The following is a 19,882-nucleotide window of genomic DNA, read 5'->3' on the forward strand; positions in this document are numbered from 1 at the left end:
AGCTAGAATTTTCCCCATAGCTTCCACTCATGAATCTAGTTCTACCCCCGAGAGTCACAAAAACAAGCTGCTGCCCACTCTGTGTAATGTGCAATCAACACATTTTTTCTTTGAGCACATATAAGTCCCACTCTGCGATCTTCTGAGTTTTCTCTTTCCAGTTAGATTTCAATTTCATAAGACATTATTCCATGTCCCCTCACTCTCGGTTCTTCTGGTGAGATGTGTTTGCTGCTCTGTCTTGCAGTATGGGGTCTAGAAATGAAACAGTAACTAATGATCCTGAAATTTTCCATCAAAACACATGAAAAACTATAATGGACTTGGTGGCTGAGGGGAGATGGCTGCCATGAGGGTTGTTGAGGGAGACATTGGGGGGCGTCTGGACAGGTGGCACACAGGCCTGGATTTGTCCTCCAGGTAAAAACTCCTGGGTCCATTCCTTAAGTCTGAAGGAGAAACACAAAATCCAATAGATCTTGACTCTTTTTTATTCTGTTTCACCAGAACCCCATCAACCAGCTCCCCTGGGAGTAAATGCTTTATCACGTGTAGCGTGGCACAGGCCTGGGTGCTGGCCAACACACAAATAACATAACGTACAATTTCCTCCTTTGACTCTGGAACCTAAACAAACGGGTTGTGTTCCAGAAATTCCATAAACCCACAGTTCTGGATAGTGACCGTGACACTTCTAAAGAATTTCATTCTAAATATAGAGAGGTATTCCTCTGCAGAAAAATATCCCAGCCACTTGCTTCTAATATATAATTAAATCCTCCCTAGATACTCTGCAGCTATGTTTTATAGCTTATTTTGAGTGTTCATATTTTATCAGAAAATTATAATTTTCCTCCAAATAGTAGTTTTTACAAGGCTTTTGAATTATGATGCTGGCTTCATGTTCCAACTATAATTAAAACAGTGAAGAGAAATAGTGAAACCGTACATCACACGGGGTTTTGAGGAGGGCTTGATCCTCCAGTCCCCCTGTCTCCCACCGCCCTGGGTCTGGGGGTGTCTTGACCAACTTTGGAGACCCCAGTTTTGACTACGTGGTGAGACAGCTGGTTTGAGAAAGGAATAGAATGACGTGGAAGAAGGGATAAGGCGATTTCACCCTCAGCACGCTTCAGACTCAGCTTAAACATCTCATCCTCAGAGCAGCCTTGCCAGGCTTCGAGGCCCATCCCATGTTCTCCACTAGCCCCATCCCCCTCCCTTCATAACTCATGTTCTCACACACCGTAACAACTCTTGGTAGGTTTATGAGCTTACTGTCCCCACTAGACTATCAACTCCACGAGGGCCAAAGCGATGTCTTTACTAAATACTGGCTAGCCAGCTCCTTGAATTATCAAACATTCAATAAATGTTGAAAGAGAAAAATGAATGAGTGAATGAACAAGAAATGTGCAGGGTGTACATTTGGAAGTGGCTCTATTGGAACATGCCTCTGAAAGAGTCTTCTTTTCCCCTCTTCTTTACCCCCACATTCCCCACTTTCTCTCTCTCCACTCCACCCCCCATGGACCCACCCACATATCTGTCAACTCCCCGCCCAACCTAAACAATCCAGCCACAAGTCCCTTGCCACTGACTGCAGACAGGGCACTGAGTCCCAGGGAGACAAGCCCATCTCCGAGAAGCCTGCTGTCTGGTCCTCAGGGAAGCCTTGCTCAGCAGGGACTGCAGAGCCCCAGGAGCCCCTGAGTGCTTCTACAGGGTGACATGTCGTGACAGGGCAGGACGGGACCAGCAGGGCTTACCCATCTGCACCCCCACCCCACGGCCCCTGGTGGTGACGTTTTAGATCATTCTCTGTGAGTCTTGATTTTTCCTGTATCCTTGCAAGAGAAATCTCCCCACTTGGAGGTCCCTGGTGGATTATAAGAACACTGTCCACCATGGACCCGTGTGACCTCCAAGGTGACCTTGGTTTCTGAGTGTCCTAACCCTCTGCTTGTCACTTCCCATCAGGCATCAGGCTTGGAATCCAAGCCAGTGGCTGACAGCATCCTGTTTTTACGAGACAAGAGATGGGAAGAGGTCAGAAGTGTCCTGACTTCCGCCTTCAGTCCTGAGAAGCTGAATGAGGTGAGACCAGGGAAATGCCAGCTGCCTTCTTAAGGAGCAGGCTCAGGTTGCATCATGAGAGCAGGTGGCTTCAAATGAGCTGCCCCCAGGGCCTTCAAACCTCCCTCTGATGTCAAACACAAGGGACACTGTATTGGAGTGACTTTCACTGCGGCCCCCCCACATCCCCGGGGGTCCAGACCGCATGAGTCACCCAGTTCTCAGGGTCCCGGTGTCCAGAGGCTGCCCCGGGAGTGTGGAGGGGCACTCTGGTACTCTGATGTGCAAAGGACCATGGGGGGATCTTAAGAGGCAGGTTCTGACTCTGTAGGCCTGGGCTGGGGCCCGAGATTCCCCATTTCACACTTGCTCCGGGAGACGTGAGTGCTTCCAAACAGCGGCCCCTCTTTACTGAGCCCCCACAGACGGACTTGAAGCCAGGGTGAGTGGTGAGTCTGGAACTGGAGCGGGAGGGTTGTGCATTATTGGGGGGAATCAACGGATGTTTCCGGCAGAGCTCCAGGCCAGCAGGTATGCCCAGGTGAACCCTCATAGCCAGTCAGAGAGAAGGCCGCGCCCACAGCATGCCGCCTCCCCTCTAAGGCCCTGGTCTCCTCTCCCCCGTGACCCACTCTTCTTTAGGGGCTGCTCGTCGGCCTCCCGGTCATTGTGACACCTCCTCGCTGATGGCCCTGTCGTTGGTCTGGCTTTGGTGTATGTTCCGAATTCCGCAGCAGCTGGGTACTGACCACTTGGACACTGCTGCCTGAAGGCGGGACCGCCTAATTTGGGTCCCAGGAACATGGTAACTCCAAAGCAAGTGACCGTCAGAGCCCTCCATACAGTGTCCACCAGGCCCTGCTGGGCTAGAATGCCCGGCTTGGAGCGGCCTGTTCACAGCTCAATAAATGAGCAATACTCCTGGCTTATACTCAAGGTGCTCCCTCATCTGGTCTTGTTTGATTCCTGTAACTCCTCTGAAGTCCCTAGAATAGGAGAGGGTCCCATATTTCACAATTAAGCCATTAATTAAACTCACTGAGAAACCAGGGGTCCTGCCCTCAACCTCACTGAGGAATGAGGCTGAGATTTGCATTTCTGCAGAGGTCTTTGCTGTTTGAGGGCAGCATGTGAACTGTGAGGGACACTGCCATCACCCTCATTTGACAGATGAGGAAACTGAGCCACAAAGATGAAGGAAGGTGCCCCGTGTCACAGCCAAGGTTAGAACCTTCTGCTTGATGGCTTCTCTTACCATCAAAGCTCCCTGGCACTCTCCAGGGGCTGTCTGGAGGCTGGGGCCAGGGAGGAGGAGCACATGGGGTCTCTGTGGAAATGCAGGGAGCCTGAAGCAACATGCCTCCTTTTCTGCTTAAATTTGGGATCAGCTGATGTCTGGAAAAAGCTTTCAGATAGAATACAGATTTCTCCTTTCTCTCCGGTAGAGCCATGTATCTCCATCGCCTGGGCCTGTGTCTTGCTCATGTTTCCCCCACAGGGGGGCAGCTGCCGCAGCAGGCCCCAGCATCCCATGCAGGCCAGCCATCACCAGCTCAGTTCCTTCTTCCAGACCCCAATCAGCTAAGGGGGTTGGTGAGGGGCAAGAGACCATTGACGAGTGTAACCCAGATGCAGCCTCCTCAGCCTCAGGTCATACTGGCATCGCCTGGGGAGCCTTGCAAACTCATCACTATGGGCCCCATATCAAGAAGTTTTGATTAAATTGGTTTGACTTGGAGTGAGCCTGGGCTTGAGGGGTTCAGGGCTCCCCAGGTGATTCTAACCACCAGTCACGGATGGTTCCCTCAGGAGCAGGGGCATCTCCTGCCCTCTGCTGCAGGAGCATCTCCCAGCTCCACACTGGCCACTCTCTGCAGAGCTCAGTGTGAGATGTGTTTGCAGGAAGGGCCTGCTGCTTCAGAAAGTTGCAGAGCGCCACTTGGGCCAGCTGCCGCTGCTGGAGGGAGGGTCACCTTTATTTCCGAATCACTACACTGTTGAGTTAACCCCAAGGAAGCAAAGAGGAGAGTAAGGCAAAGCCTGGGTTGTGATCTCCAGCGCAAATTGTGCTGTATTTCTTTATTCATGAGTAAATAATGACTTGACATCACCAGCCATGCAGAATCTCATTTGTTAAAAAGAAATTGATGAAGGGTATCGATTTTTTTAAGGAAGGAAAAAGTTTTCCTGACACTCAAGCTGTGTTTCTCTGGCAGGGGGCAGCGGGTAAGATGAAGCTGCAGCCTATCAGGGTCTGGATTTCTTGAGCACCTGACAAGGTCGACTCCAGAAATGAACACACTGTGGTGTCCCAAGCAAATCCAGAGCTCCTGGATCCAAGGCCTTTTCTCCTCTGGCTCAGAAATGCAATTCTCAGTACCTGAATTAGGTGCTGGAAGTAGGGTTCCTCCATGGGATTCACAGCTCTTGGGGTGAAGAGGGGTTCATCAACCAAGGGGACAAAAGGGAGGAGTGGCTGGGAGGGAGAGTTAAGAAATGACATCGACTCCCTGGGTTTGCATCAACGTTCACCCATTACATAACATACGCTACTGGTCAACTTAAAGCTCTTTCTGCTCAACACAGTTCAATTTAGTTTCTTGAGTTTCCATTAGAAAGGATGCCAAAGGGGGGCGGGGGGCAGTAGCTTTTCTCCCCCTCTGGAGAGTTTGGACCTGGTAAGGGTCAGTTCCCCAGGAGGCAGCTAGGCAGATGCCTCAGGAAGGAGGCTGCAGGGCCTGAGCTCAGCAGAGGTGTAGGGAGATGGGCATTAAAGACAGACATGGGTATGGCCCCCCCAAGACTGTGAGCCCCATAAGAAGAGAAGAGCACCCAGGAGAGTCGTGTTGAAGCGAGGGGCAGAGGAGACACCTACAGAGAAGGATAGAGGAGAGCAGCCTGAAACAGAGATCCTTGAGAATGGAGGGGGAAGGGAGTATTTCAAGGAAGCAGCAGCAAGGTGCTGAATGCTGCTTAAATAGGAGACACAAGGACTAAAAAGTACAGGACAAAGATGAATGAAGGCGAGAGGACAGGCTGCCAGAAATCAGTGTCCCTGACCGCCTCCTTCTCCAGCGTGGATGACCCTCCTGGTTTCTAGATGCTTCCTTGGAATCGACCCTACTTTTTGCTCCTTAGGTCACTGTCCTCCTCTTGGCGTGGGTACCTGAGTCTGTTTCCCTGGAAATAGCTTTGAAATATCAATATCTTCAGTCCTTTCTGATTTAATAAGTAGCTTTTGGACTTTTATTATCAAACTTCAGGGTTTATTCCTGAAGTGCAGATTTGTTTTCCCTTGCAATTCTGAGCCTTTCCTCCTTCAGACCTTTACTACCCGAGTCGGCGTCATTAATATTCAAAGCCTCTGGATGACACCATCTTTATTTGTGGGGATATTAGGCTTCCTCTGTCAACAAAGCTTGAAAGTTACTTGAAAATCAGCATTATATCATGAATCCATATTTTTATTTAAAATAAAATTGGCTCTGACTTAAGTCTTAAGGGATAATAGAGAAAGACAGAGAACCAGTGAAAACTTGATTGATGCATCCCCGATTCCAGAAGAAGAGACTCTGAAATTGTAATTCAGTGCCAGACAAGTTATTGGGATTTATATGAAAAAAATTGCATTTCTGGGAAAACAACTGACTTTTTTATTAGGGAAAATTTTTGCTCTATTAGCCTGCCAGAGTTTTCACCTCATCCCCTAAAGGATTAATTTTTTTTAAGGGGCAACCAGTAGATTTACTTAGACTTTTACAGAGTCTTTTGCTAGATTCTTTACCACAAACTACCCTGAGATTGTAAAACTTAATTATAGGCTGGGAAGTAAATAGATTTAATTTCAGGAAACTAAACTAGGGCTTAATTAATTCTTCTCTGGGGGAAAAATAAAAATAATGGGATTCCCTGGGGACCCAGGTGGGTACTAGTTTTATTCTTAAATTTTATAACTCATCTGAAAGCAGGTGAACACCATGATCTAGACATTTGTGTTTTTCTCTAAGGTCTTCTGACTTAAAAAATCATATTAAATCAATTGGAATTAGCTCCTAAAACTTATCCTAAGAGTGTGTAAGTCAGCACAAACGTGACAGATAACCTTCGGCATAAGCAAGAATAAAATAATACGTTCAGGAGAAAAGCATCCAGACTGTGCTTCTATGATGATGAACTTTAAGCTATGAAGTATTACGGAAAGGAACTTGAAATCTTTGGACTAAGAACACTCCAGGGTCACATAATTCGGTAAAACACTGCAAACCATCTTCTTAGAGGTCCACTATGGATCTTAGCCTATGAAAAGCTTGCAAAAGGCCTGAAGTAAAGACAACTGTTTAAGTTTGTTTATTCTGGGCTCAAACACGTGTTCAATAGATAAAAACACGCATGTATCCTTCACGTCAAGAACAGCTATTGAGAGAAGTGAGGCTCTCGGACGCAGAGCCCTTGGAGGCAGACTGCATGGGGAACTCCATTCTCGAGGGGAGAGCAGGTTTTGAGTTGGATGGCCCAGACCCCACCTCATAGGGTGGCTTTTATCTTCTCATCCCTCAAGGTCCAACAGAAATGAAGGCTATTTCCTCATTCATGCAATGCCTGAGGCTTTTGGGGGACCCACAGAGCAGACACAGGAGACCTGGAGGCTTCCTCTAAGAGGGTCTGAGGCTGGATGTGTGTCACTCGAGAGTAAATGAGCCAACAGTGTCTCTCCTCGCGGGGTCTCGGCTAAAGAAAAGTCAGGCCAGCAGGAAAGGCTGGTATCACTCCCAGTCACTGAGAACCAGCTCTCTGCCTCATTTTTCACTTTCATCCAGATGTTTCCTGTCAGGAAGGCACAGTCAATAATATATGAATCTTAAAGGAGGAGGCAGATGTGGTTATTATTCCCTCTAGACCTCTCCTGCCTTGGGGAAGACATATTACCCAGGAATGACTACAACTTAAAAAAATGTTAACCTGATATAGCCAGCTTATACATAAATGCATGACAATGGCCATTTCAGTGCAAAAGTCTTTGCGGGATCACAGTCATCCTCACAGCTCAGTTTGGCCTTTACATTTCACTGTGAACTCTTCAGACAAGCACACACAGGGCTTCTAAAACAGAACCCGTTCGCCCCATAACGTCAGAGCAAGAGGCTTTCTCCCGAGGCTGCATCAGCCTCCAGTAGTCCATGTTTAATATTTGCTTCTATTTCTTAATCCTTCCAAACAACAAAGATGAAAGTATGGTTGTGGTAATAAGTACTTCAGAGTCCAAAAACACATTGTCTCTGCCTGACCAGTTACCCATTTTCCAGAATGTCTGTGTACTTATCTAGCAGCAAGAGACCATTATGCAGCCACACAGCTATATTCCACCGACACCTAATCTCCTAATTAAAATCGGTATAATGATGGACTGTTTAAATTCTGGTTAAACTGTGCCTTTTCCATTTGCATTTAAAAGAAAACACACTCCTCATCATGGGTACCCCATCCTGGGTTATAATTTGGCTTTCCTTTGCCAGAATCATAACATCGCTCTGGTTAAATCTAAAAGAGCATCTAAATGTGCCTCCCGGCTTGGCCGTTGCTGGGCAACCCCGCAGCCACCTCCTCGCTGGAGTGAGTTCTAATTGGTCACAACTCTTGATAGGAGTCACTGACTTATTAGAAATGACACTTGATTATTCACCTAGATGGCCAGAGCTGATAACTAACAGCGGGAATTTCTGCATAAAAATAAGTCATGGATGTTTTTAATATCTGGGTGGCAGGAGGAGGCTATAAGTTTCGTTAGCTGGTATTAATCTTACATGTGTCAGTCGTCAATTTAGAACACTTTCAGCTATTCATTTTTCTATTTTTTAAACCAACTGTATGTTTAAATACCATCTCCCACCCCTTAGCAGACCCTTATTTATTCAGAAAATCCCCCTCTGACATTAGCCCCAAAACATTGCCCAAAGGTCTAAGAATGCCAAATAGAATGGAACATTAAATTCATAAAATTCAACAAATATTAGTTCCTGTCTTTAGGGGGTTTATAATGTAGAAGGGCAACATGGTGCATAAATCCCCACATAATTCCCAAGTTGTGGATGATGGCGACAGAGCTCACTTCCTCTTTGAAGCATCAGAAACCACGTTGGGGATGGCGGGGGATGGAGTGTTGGATTTGAGCCCTGAAGATTTTGCTGAGTTCTGGCAGAGAGAGAAGGTGCGTTGCAGGTGGCCTGAGCTATGGGCACAAAGGCATCTAGACAAAAAGTACGGGGTATGTTTGGGGAACAAGCTAGCTAGGACATGGGGTGCATGTGTGGGAAAGTAGGTTAGGCATGTAGAGTTCACTGTCGGTGCCAGGGGGAGTGTTTGGCGTGAACTTCACTGGAGAGTGAGGAGCTATTAAATACTTGAAAGTGGAGGAGTGTGAAGAAGGGGCTCCATTTCATCTGTTCAGCCTCCTAAGATCCCCAGATGTCCCTCACACCCACGCTGCAAATCCTTCTGGAGCAGCTGCGGACCCTGCAGGTCTAGCTCTGGAGATTCCACTTTGCAGTGGCCCCAAAGGCAGATCCCAGGCCATGTTTTGATCACAGTGTGGCGGCCTCTGCTAAGGCTCTTCTGGGAGACCCTCTTCATGTGTGGACAGATGAGTCCCCCGGAGTTCACATCACTGATGTGTGGGGCTATCCCAACAAAAAAAGTGCAAGGCAGCACTAAGAGACCCCCTCTTCTTTCCCTAGTCCTCAAATTTACTCCGTTCTCCAAACTTTCAGGAACTCTAAAGGCAAATGGTGTTCAAGTTTGTTTGGTTTTCATGTTTATGGCACTAGACCTGCACTGAGTGACATTGTGGCCTAGACGTTAATAACTGAGCAGCAAGGGGATCCTAATTTTTGGGAAAAATAACAACCCCAGAGTCAGAGGATCTGGAGTTCTAATTCTCACTTTCCTAAACTATTTGAACATAAATATAACCAGATGCTGTCTTCTAGGTCTTTATGTAATTCTGAAGTCTAAGCATTAAAGAGACGCAAAAAGCTTTCCTAGGGGTGGCATCTACTGGAGCAAGTAGTTGGTCCCACTGAGCTGACCCTTACCTGACCCAAGCTAGGAATTTGCCTGCCCTTTCCATGGTCCCCAAGCAACTGTTCCAACTGGTGCTTAGTGGTCTCCTTGGAACTCTAGAATGTCTATAGAAATGTCTACTACAATTCATTGCTGTGAGCCCCTCACTTGGGGTAAGGCCCAAAGTTCAGAGACATTCCAATAACTTGCTCAACAGCATAGGTTCAGGTCTTTGACTTGGGGCCAGCTCCCAGAGAACCACATTGCAATCCTGCTCAGCTAGAGAGAAGATCTCAGTCTTACAGTCTTTCACGGACACCTTCCTTCCCTATCAAGGTCCTCAAGGAGCATTCAACCCTCACAGAGATATTTCTAGAGAATCAACTGAATGTGTCATACTATGTCCATTTCTAATAGAACAAATGTCAAAAACTTCAATAACACACGCCAACACATGTGGGTGACACTGAAAATGTATTAATTAGCTATTGCTGTGTAACAAATTGTCCCAAAACTTAGCAGCTTAAGACAACCAACCATTAGAGCTCATTGTTCCTGTGGGCCAGGAATTCAGGCTGGGCTTCGCTGGGTGCCTCTGACTTAGGGGCTCTCTGTGTCAAGCTGTCCTCCTGGGCTATGGGCTCACCTGACAACTTATCTGAAGCAAGACCTGTTTTAAGCTTACTCACATGCTCATTGGCAGAATTTAGTTCTTATGGGCTTTGGAAGATAGGATAAGAAGCTTGTTTCTATGTCCTTCAGTCAATGGAGATCTCCAAAGGGTTTCAGTAAAACATTGCTCAGACACCAAGTATTTTCAAAAGACCAATCTGGTATCTGCATACAGGGTGGATTGGAGAGTGAAAAAACAGTAGGCAAGAAGGTCAGGGAGCACTTTTGAAAGCTGATTTTTAGTACACCTATGTGCCAGGCACCGTACAAGTTACTAAGACTACAATGGTGCTTAAGACGTGACCTTTGTTCTCAGAACACAAGATGGCACCTCTTCCAGGTAACTGGCAGCAAAGCCTGAGTTAGAGCGGTCACTGGGGAGGGAAGGATGAGAGAAAGATACAAGAAAGAAAGTGGTGTTAATGTGGTGAGACAGGAAAGGCAGAGGCAACAGGGCATTGTCTGTGAGGAATAAGAGAGAATGAGACTATGTGTCCAATCCAGACTGGGGCCTTGGGAATCCTCCAGGAACCTTCCATAAGGCGACCTCCATGCTGGAACACCTACTACCTTCTAGTGCTAAGCCTTTACATCTTTTATTTCTAACCTTCGCCACAACTCTCCCAGGCAGGTGCTTTGTTCCCGCTTTGTGGGTGAACATAAATATTCACTGATGTTAAGCAATGTGCTCAAGGTCACATAAATAAAAAGTGCCAGGAGAGGAAACCTAAACATTGGAGTAGTTTTGAGTATGTGCTTTCCCAGATCAAGTGTATTTAACAAGCTCAGAGTCTTGGCCTCAAGGAAAGAAACTTCAGTGATGAAGTTTTGGGGGTCACTTAAAGGACAGAAGAAAGCCTGTGAGCTGGAGAGTTTCTTAGCCCTTCCTCATCACATCCCAAGAGTTGTCTCTTTGCTCACTCATAAGCCCTCTCTACTTTCTGGAATTCTTTTGCCCCCTGTCTACACCTTGACTCAGAATTCCTCAAGCAGAGTCAGCAAAGAATCTACTTTTTTGTTGTTGTTTTTTACTGTGAACTATCAGAGAGTGAACCCCAGGTGAGCCAGACCTTCCTTCCTTAGGGAATTTCCACTCCAAACTGAGGCTGGTGCTTTGTCCTTCATGCAACTGCAGACCAGTTGTCTTCACAGCCTCCTCCAATGTGGGAGGTGACAGAGTCAAATGGGAAACTTTCTCCCCAGGCTTGGCTGTTCGACTGTATCCCCCAGAAAGAAACTATTCCTTAAAAACCTAATAACATGAATATTTTATTTGATTGTAAGTGTAACAAATGTACATTATAAAAAATGTGGAAAAAATATAAGTGAAAATCACTCATTAGCCTACAAAGACAAAATGTAAGAGTTATTAAAAGCTGTGTGATGATAGCAGTGTGTGTGTGTGTGTGTGTGTGTGTGTGTGTGTTTGCACAAGCCACCTCTACCCACTTGTCTGTAAATCTACCCGCTTGTCTGTAAATCTAGAAGAATAACTGCGGGGTTTGTGGATTGTATGAACATGACTGCAAGCCCAACAAAGCGCTTTTGTTTGTATGCGACATGTCGGGGTGAATATTCCACCACCGCTTGTGTGTAAGACAAAGGAGCAGGCTGGAGTGATGTCTTTTGACCAACATACAGATCAGGCTCCATTGTCTTATAATATTTTTCTCTGCATTGCTCTTTAAAGCATTTTTCATATTACATGCCCCATCTCATATCACATTAACCCAAATAAAAATGCCATTATCCATTCAGTTCGACAGACAGCAGGCCGAGTGTGGCAGAAAATCGCAATCACACCAGCCAGCAACAAAACACGCCAGCCACAGCTCACAGAGGACCCCGTGATGAGCAGCTGGCCCAGCCCCCCTTTTGCAATTGGATTCTGTATAGGTAGACCCCTCTTTACACGCGGGGCATGCTTCTGAAGAGCTGTGTGTACATCAAATGTTAGGTAGCATTCCATTTCTGTTGCATTAAAGCAGCTTCAAGCTCGATGGGGAAAGCCACTCCCTTTCAAACAGGATTTTTTTTTCTTTCTTTGTTTTACACCATGTTACGACTCCTCTGAAATAAACAAATCTAAGAGATACTTAGGTATGTGGGATTTTAGTAAAGTCCAGTCCACTTGGCCCACTCACTCAGTTTATTAAAATCCCAGGAGGAAGACAGGCAGGCTGAGGATGGGGCTTGGTAGGACTGAGTTCTCCAAACCGTAAGTGGGCTGAGAGTTTTCTAAGCGCAACCGCCCAGAGGTCACCACAAGTGCCCCATGGAGGCACACTTTTCTACTGACGGATTATTAAACGGATGGTTTGTGAGTGTTTAGGAAAGAATGCAGTGGTCACCAGCCCACCCAGAGTTACCAAGCACACGATGGTCTCCCTCCTCTCTGTTCTGAGCAGCTTCCAGTTAGGGAGGTGGGAAAAAAATCACAGTTCTGTTTCTATGAATCACTGGATGACGTCTTCCGTGGCAGACTAGTGATATGATGCTGAATGTTGACTTAGCTTGGTGCACAGCTGGCCGGAGAGCCAGAAGGTGGTGATAATGGCCAGCTCTGTGGCCACCTGAAGGAGCAGTGCAGGGGGCCAAGGGCTTGGCTCCCGATACCATAAACCAGGTGGGAGCTTAGCAGGCACGTTACCAAAGAGCAGATGGAACAGAAATAGACTGTGTTACAGGTGATGAAATTTGAATGCCTGAATACAGCCCTTGGCCCACCCAGGGGTGTTTTTACTCACGTAAATTCCAAAACCACCGTACCCCAAGCTCTTCTGACTTGATGAGAACCACCTCCCCCTGTCCCCCAGGATTTCTCTCTGCAGACACTCCCGCCAAGACTCTTGGCCACAAGGGGGCGTCTCAGACAACATGGCTTCTCTCAACTGGGATGTGGGTATGTTCTGCCCTGAACATCTGTGCCTTGACCTACCTGCTGCTCGACTACCACAGTGCTTCCCAGGCCACGGGCCCTGTCTGGGGACCCACGCAGCCCTGAGTTCAGACCCTGGCTCACTCACCCTCACTCAACAAGACACCCCTCTGCTTCTCAGGACCAGCTACTGAAGCAGTTAGGCCCCTGGTGACACTCTGCTCTTCACACCGCTGGCAGGTGGGCTGGCGTGAAGCAAGAGGTGGGTGGGAAAGTGTCCAAAAAGCCACGTGTCCTTCCAACATCTGGCCAACAGCTGACCCAAGTCCCACTTCTCCAGGCTTGTCCAGTAGCCTGAGTGTCTTAGAGCAGTTAAGAGACGGCTCTGCTCAGAACACAGAGCAGGACACCTGAGCACAGCAAGAAGTCTTATGTAAGCCTAAAGCCTTTCTAATGAATGGGCTCCCATGAGTCAACAGATCAACTGTACATGGTGATGATTCATGGAAAAAGACCTTGTGGTGTTCACTGACCTGAACCCCAATGTTTGCCTGTGTAACATGTCTTCTGAAAAGTCAACGTACACTGGCTTTGTGATTGATGTGAGGGAAGTGATCCACTTGTGATTTACCAGATCACACCTGAAACACACTTTGCAGTCATAAGCACTTTTTAAGGTGGCACTGGAAGGGAGACGGGTGGGCAAATCATGTGGGGACGGGATACAGCAGTTGGAGGGATGAGAACAGTTGTCCAGGAGGGGACCAGGGGTACCTGCTCCCTCTGCAGCTGGATCACAGCCACAAGGAAGAAAGTAGAAATGAAACTAGCCGAGGCTGCTAGAGGAAGCCTGATTTTGCCTCCAGACCACACACCTTCTAACATAAAGTTTAACATTTGACACTTCCTCAATGCCTCAATATTTTAAGAGCAAAGTTTATGGACTCATGAAGATTCACTGGCTGATGGATTCATTCATTCACCCCACAAGAAATTATTAAGTGCCAGGCACTGTTTTAAGTACGGAGGAAACAAAATGAACAAGCAAAATTCTCTTCTGTGCTTAGAACTCATATTCTGGCTGGTGTCAAAAAAGCAAATTCTAAACTTAGATAACATTTCAAAATAAGTTTTCCATAAGAAATGCTCAGAACAGGGTCTCCCCGGTAGCGCATCAGTTGAGCACTGGGTTACGAAGGTGCCCGCAGCCTCTGCAGCGCCGGTTCGATCCCCGGCCGCCGGGTGAAGGTCCCACATGGCGCGTAGACCTCTCCTGCCACCCGCTGCTCCCCTCAGCAGTGTACTTCGGTCCTGCCTGCTCTGCTCCCCGCTCTAACTCTGGTGAATTCTCCCACCCTCCCGTGCTTCTGACTGTACCCAGTGCTTGTATAAATAAATAAATAAATCTTAAAAAAAAAAATGCTCAGAACAATGGATCACAGCAGGCGGTGTTTGCTATGGTGTTATTCTAGAAAGAGCCCTGGCTAAAAGGAGTTCCCTCCATGTTTCCAACTTGGCTTTTCAAACTTACAGGAGAGAACAAAAATTTGTGTTGGTGCCGATCAGGCTCCACTAAGAATTCCATACACTCAAGAAGCCTGTTGGTCAAAAAATGAAATCGTGATATGCTGGCATCGTGTAATCATTACAGGAATGATCATAATGCTCTTCACCTTTCTGGGAGTGTGTTAGAAATTTTTTAATATTAAAAATATATTAGGGCCTCCCCTGGTGGTGCAGGCAGTTGAGCGCAGTGCTTTGAAACTGTTCGCAGCCTCTGCAGCATGGGTTTGATCCCAGATGGCCGGCGAGATACCCACATGGCAAGGCAGAAGAGGTCTGCCAGAAGAGGTCTGCCTTGCCCGCTGCTCCCCTCAGCAGTATATTTCCGTCAGTCTGCCTGTTCTGCTCCCAGCTCTGTCTCTGATGGGTCATCTCACCCTCCCACATATTGGGCCTGTACCCCAGTTCTTGTATGCATAAGTGAATAAATCTTAAAAAAATATATATTTTTTTAATTAAAAAAAAAGAAATTCAGGGCCTCCCCGGTGGCGCAGTGGTTGAGTGCTGGGTTGTGAAGCTGCCCGCAACCTCTGCAGCGACGGTTCTATCCCCGGCTGCTCCCAGGCCGCTGGACAAGGGTCCCACATGGCGCGCAGACCTCTCCTGCCGCCTGCTGCTCCCCTCAGCAGTGTACTTCATCACTCTGCCTGTTCTACTCTCCGCTCTGGCTCTGGTGAATTCTCTCACCCTCCAGCGCCTCTGACTATCCCAGTGCTTGTATAAATAAATAAATAAATCTTTAAAAAAAAAAAAAGAAATTCAATAGTTGTCCTAAAGGACAACTTCACATAGGAAGCCTCTTGAAGTTAAGGGGAGCCCTATATTCGAATATTTAAGCAGCCTAAGCAGAAATAACCATTTGTCAGAAATGCTCTAAAAAATGATGGTCCTATTGAATAAGAAGTTGGAATGGGTGACCTTAGGTTCCTTTGGAATATGAAGAGTCTATATTCTAGGGGAAGATCTAAAGTATAATTGGAACCAAACAAACATGGATTTGGGCTAATTCCAATCCATATGGATTGTGGTCTATTAACTCTAATGCTAACCAAATGTCATGAAACTGACTACTGCTTCTCATTTCTGTCTAAGCACTTAACAATCATTTTCCTAATTATTTCACAGTATTTACTCTAGATCCTTCCTTCTTTTAGTTTCTAAAAATAAGATTGCTTAAGCTCAAAAGACGTGTTCAGCTATTGTATTTTATGATGTTTGTGAATCTTAGCCCTTCCTCTTGAATCTTAGCTGCATGAAAGTAGCTTTCAAAACAAAGTCCATTTTCCCAAGAAGCACCACACACAACCTCTTTATCTGCAGCTAATTTAGGTGTGCGCCTTGCATGATGTCCTAATTATACCTTTGTTATCTGCTATCAGATGATTCCCCTAATCAGCCAAGCCTGCGACCTGCTCCTGGCTCATTTAAAGCACTACGCGGAATCTGGGGACGCTTTCGACATCCAGAGGTAAGGGCCTCATCGCCATATTACAGATGCGAAATCACAATTTTGAATCGCTACTTCTTGGAAATGTACATAATTGCTGAATAATTACCTCGGGATCAGCAAACTATGAAAAAGCTAGAAGTTCATCGAAGCATGGGTGGGTTAGTAAGAAGAAATGAAATCCATGTGACCTGTGAACACAGCTGGGGAGGGGGTGGCCTATGGAAGGGAGCCTTGGGTGGGCAGTGGTGTGTAGGTACACCTGTCCTCAGACCTGGAGTGGGCAGGACACACCTGGACAGAAACGACAGGGTCCTGGGGGGAAGGTCTGCACATTTTTACTTCAAGATAAATCGTAGTGCGCCTCAGCCTAGAAGCCATGACTTAGTGATGGACACCAAATTTAAATGATGGTCTGGTTTCCTCCAAGCTGTCCTATGCAAATTCTGATTTATAGCAGATTAGGAGTAGCGGGGCGGATGTGCCAGAGGCGGGCTTGTTCTTGTTATCATCACTAATAGATACCATAGTCACCACTAGCACTTCAGCTCTGCCATATTGTTCACAAAATCCTCCTGAACACATTCTCTCTGGTCATTAGATGCAGGACTTGGTTCATGACAAGATGGTTTTAGTGGCTATAAATCCTGAGTCTACAACTCAAAACTTTCAACTCTTAACCATTAGGATCAGGTGAAATCACATTCAGGAGTCCAGTTCTTGTTTGAGAAACTGTAGGGATGTTTTGGATAGAAGCAGGCAAAATTCAGGAAGTTGTCTTGAGATGTCACTGTCCCATAAAGATAAGCCGATGCTTAGAGAATTTAGGAAGAAGAGGAATTAAGTATGTGACCACACCAAGCCGGGAAAACAGACTTTTTAATTATAAAAGGACATGAAAGGCCAGTTGTTGCTTTATAGAAAATTACTTCACCTGAACACACCCACAAGGTAACAAGAAGGATTGTTTTCATTTAAAACAGCTATTTGGGCCGGGGAGTTGAGGGGGGGAGGGCAGGTTTCCTGGAGCCTAAGAAGTTAATTCTTGGGGAGCTGCTGCCAGACAATTTCCCTTCTGTTTGTTTCTGAAGTGCAACGTGTACTTTTTGTAATAATCTACATATGGTCGTGAAGCTTGTCCCCAAGTTTTTCTTGTATTTATTTGCACGTGAAAGGCCCTTGTTTTTTGTTTGTTGCTCTCACGGAAACTGTCAAATCATTAGGAAGGTTGCGGGGCGGGGATGAAGCAAATAAAACGAGGCAATCCGGTTGGTAATTCATCCATCCCAATTTGCTCCGTGTCAGTGAATCGTGAGATCCTGACCTGGGCTGGGCTCAGGCACAGCTTTGCGCCAACTACATTCCCTCCTTCTCCGGGAGAATTCAAAAGGTGCTTCTTGGTTTTGGACTGTCTGCTGCTCAAGGCCGCCCAGCCCCCGGAAGTGAGTCAGTGACGCTCTCTTCCCCGCCGCGGGTCAGCCACCTGTCGCGCTCATGTGTCCCGTCTCTTGTTCTGTTGTCGCTGCTCCAAGGGTGGACGTTGTGCTCACTCTCCAATCATCCCCACCCCGCAACCCCGCAGCCGGGGGCCCTGGAGGGAGTGTGATGGGTGGCCTGTGGCAGAGTCCTTTCAAAACCCCAGCACTCCCTCCCCCACAGGTGCTACTGCTTCTACACCACCGACGTGGTGGCCAGCGTGGCCTTCGGCACCCAGGTGGACTCCCGGAAGTCTCCCGACCACCCCTTTGTAAAGCACTGCCAGCGTTTCTTCACAGTCTCCATCCCCAGGCCCATCCAGGTCTTGATCTGTAAGTACCGCTCCTGGCAAGGGCCATCAGATTGGGGTACAGGGCAGACCCATTCACCCGGCTAGGCCCAGGCAGCTCTCAGGGTTCCGTCCCTGCCTCTAAGAAAGGGCACTTGGGGTGCCTCTGAGAGTCTCCTAGCAAGACCTGGTCTTCCTGGCGTCACCTCTTGTCACCAGCGTGGGGTCACCTGTTACCAGCACAGGTGGTCCTGGACTCTCTCTCACCTGGGAGAGCCTGGCCTGCACTGCCCTGTTGGTGTGTGTTCACTCAGAGAATCCATGTCACAGAGGAGGAAACTGAGGCTTAGAAAAGCAGAAACAAGCCTGGAATCCAAAGCCTTTGCTTTCCAAGGTTTACAGTTCTGCCCCCTGCAACACCCTCTCCAGAAGATGTCTCCGCTTCAAGCCCAGTAATTGTCAACTAGAGTCAGATGTGCTGGGCGGCAAAACGATTTATTTGATTTTCATTTTAGAAGTGTTTCAACCCCAATGCCAGTATCTTCTTGCCTTGACAGAAGTGGTGTTGATTGCTGCCATCTTTCTGGGGGGCTGGTAAATTCTATCTGCTCCCATTTTGGAGTCACTTTCAATGGAAACCCCTGTTACCTCCAATTTCCATGGAAGCCCCTGTCCCGCTATCTGCTCAGCACTGAAATTGTAGGTGTCACCACTATGGAGTCCCAGTGGCCTCCTTCAGCCTCAGCCCCAGAGGAGCTGCTCCAGCTGCGTGGGCCCCTCTGCCATCTACAGATGCCCATGACCATTGAAGTGGCTGGTCCACTGTGCTGGCTCCTCCTGCTGCCGTGCCATCCCCACGCTGAGCCCACCTTCCCACTCTTTCAAACTGGGTCCAGCTCCTGGTCTTGAAATCCGGCAGAGCCTTCTGAGACTCTGTGGGTCCGGGCCTGCCATCTCCCCACAGTGCTGTCCACCATGGGGCCTGAGAAACCAAGCTGAGCCCTGCTCTCCTGTGGTGGGTGCAACCCCAAGGTCCAAGCTACCCCCCACCCCACCCCGAGCAACCCAGGTAGCCAGTCCCAAGGGCATGGCAGCTAGGGCCCGGTCTTGTCAGCACCACAGTGGCAGCTCTTAGGGACGAGTCAGGTGACAGCTCTGGGGACAGTCATCCAGGGGGAGAAATACAAATGACCAGAAAGTTAAGAGAGTAGATGAGCTTCTACCAGTAGCTAAGAACTGAAATGTGGCCTGCTTCAATGAAATACCAAGCCCCTGGGCCCTCATGCCTAGGGCCTAGAAAATGAAGGATAAGCCAATCTTGGCTTAGCATATTCTCCTACTTCTTGAGTGCCAGATGGAGGTGGGGAGTCCACTGTACAGATGCCTAGCCAACGCGTGCCAGGCCTGGGGAGGTGTAGGAGGTGGGGGGGTGGCATGAGCTAGCACCCTGCCCAGAGGAGCTGCGGTGCAAGAGAGATGGGCCTGATTGGAGGCCAGGCTCTGCTTCCTGGTAACAGGCATCTAATAGCCCTGCTTTATTATCACCCCCTTTTCAATGCCACTTTTGTTTTTCTCTTTCAAGTATCATTTCCATCCATAATGGTCCCACTGGCCCGGATTTTGCCCAATAAGAACCGAGATGAACTGAATGGCTTTTTTAACAAACTCATTAGGAATGTGATTGCCTTGCGGGACCAGCAAGCTGCAGAAGAGGTAACGTATTTTAATAGGACACAGCATCGAAATGGAATGGAACCTAATTTGGCATCCCTGTCTCTCTCCTCTCCCAACCCTGCACACCACACGGCGCTGGCCTTTAGCAATCTACCAGCCAGCGCTCCCCAAAGAGGCTGAGGAAGAGCAAACAAGGCGAAGGCAGGTGGGAAAGAGCCTGGGGAGCAGCCCAGGGCAATTTGTCCCCACTGTGACGCGAGTAGGATTACCCCCTCACCCCAATTCACAGGCCTCGCTCTTTCAAGCATCACTTCGGGCATAGGTTCTAACAGCCTCAAAGAATTTTCTAGGCAAATGTGCCCACATGTTCTTCTCATCAGCGTGTTCTTTGTAGTAAAAAGCCGCAAGATAGAGTTGGAAAGAGGAGTCGGCAGCTGTTAGCCAACTCCACGTGCGCCTTTGGTGGCGTGGAGGACGTGGCTCCCAGATTCATGGTTGGGGCGCTGCTTCCCCTGAAACCTAGAGGCATCTCCCCTCCTTGCAGACCCACACTATGCTTGGCACATAGTAGGGATCGAGTGTTGATTGAACTGGACTGAGACTAGAAACAGGAATTTTCAGCGTTAAGGAGGACATTTCAATCCAGATAAGTTCGTGCAGGTATCATGCGATGCTTGAAGGGCCACGCTGCATTCGAAAAAGTTGTTTACAAGGAAAAACAGGGCTGAAGTGTCTTTTCCTGAATCAGCTT

At 47.7% G+C, this 19,882-nt stretch overlaps 1 protein-coding gene across 1 annotated transcript in view; it reads left to right on the forward strand.

Moving 5' to 3' along the window:
- Window positions 1–19,882, forward strand: part of TBXAS1 (thromboxane A synthase 1) — a 133,106-nt gene that overhangs the window by 64,340 nt on the left and 48,884 nt on the right. The window contains exons 5-8 of the mRNA XM_054692725.1: window positions 1,981–2,097; window positions 15,625–15,713; window positions 17,352–17,500; window positions 19,040–19,170. Of these exons, the coding sequence (XP_054548700.1) occupies window positions 1,981–2,097; window positions 15,625–15,713; window positions 17,352–17,500; window positions 19,040–19,170 (486 nt within the window). The remainder of the gene's footprint in view (window positions 1–1,980; window positions 2,098–15,624; window positions 15,714–17,351; window positions 17,501–19,039; window positions 19,171–19,882) is intronic.

The sequence above is a fragment of the Talpa occidentalis genome, unplaced genomic scaffold (assembly GCF_014898055.3).
Source record: "Talpa occidentalis isolate TD23 unplaced genomic scaffold, MPIMG_talOcc4v2.1, whole genome shotgun sequence".
In the NCBI taxonomy this organism is placed as follows: Eukaryota; Metazoa; Chordata; class Mammalia; order Eulipotyphla; family Talpidae; genus Talpa; species Talpa occidentalis.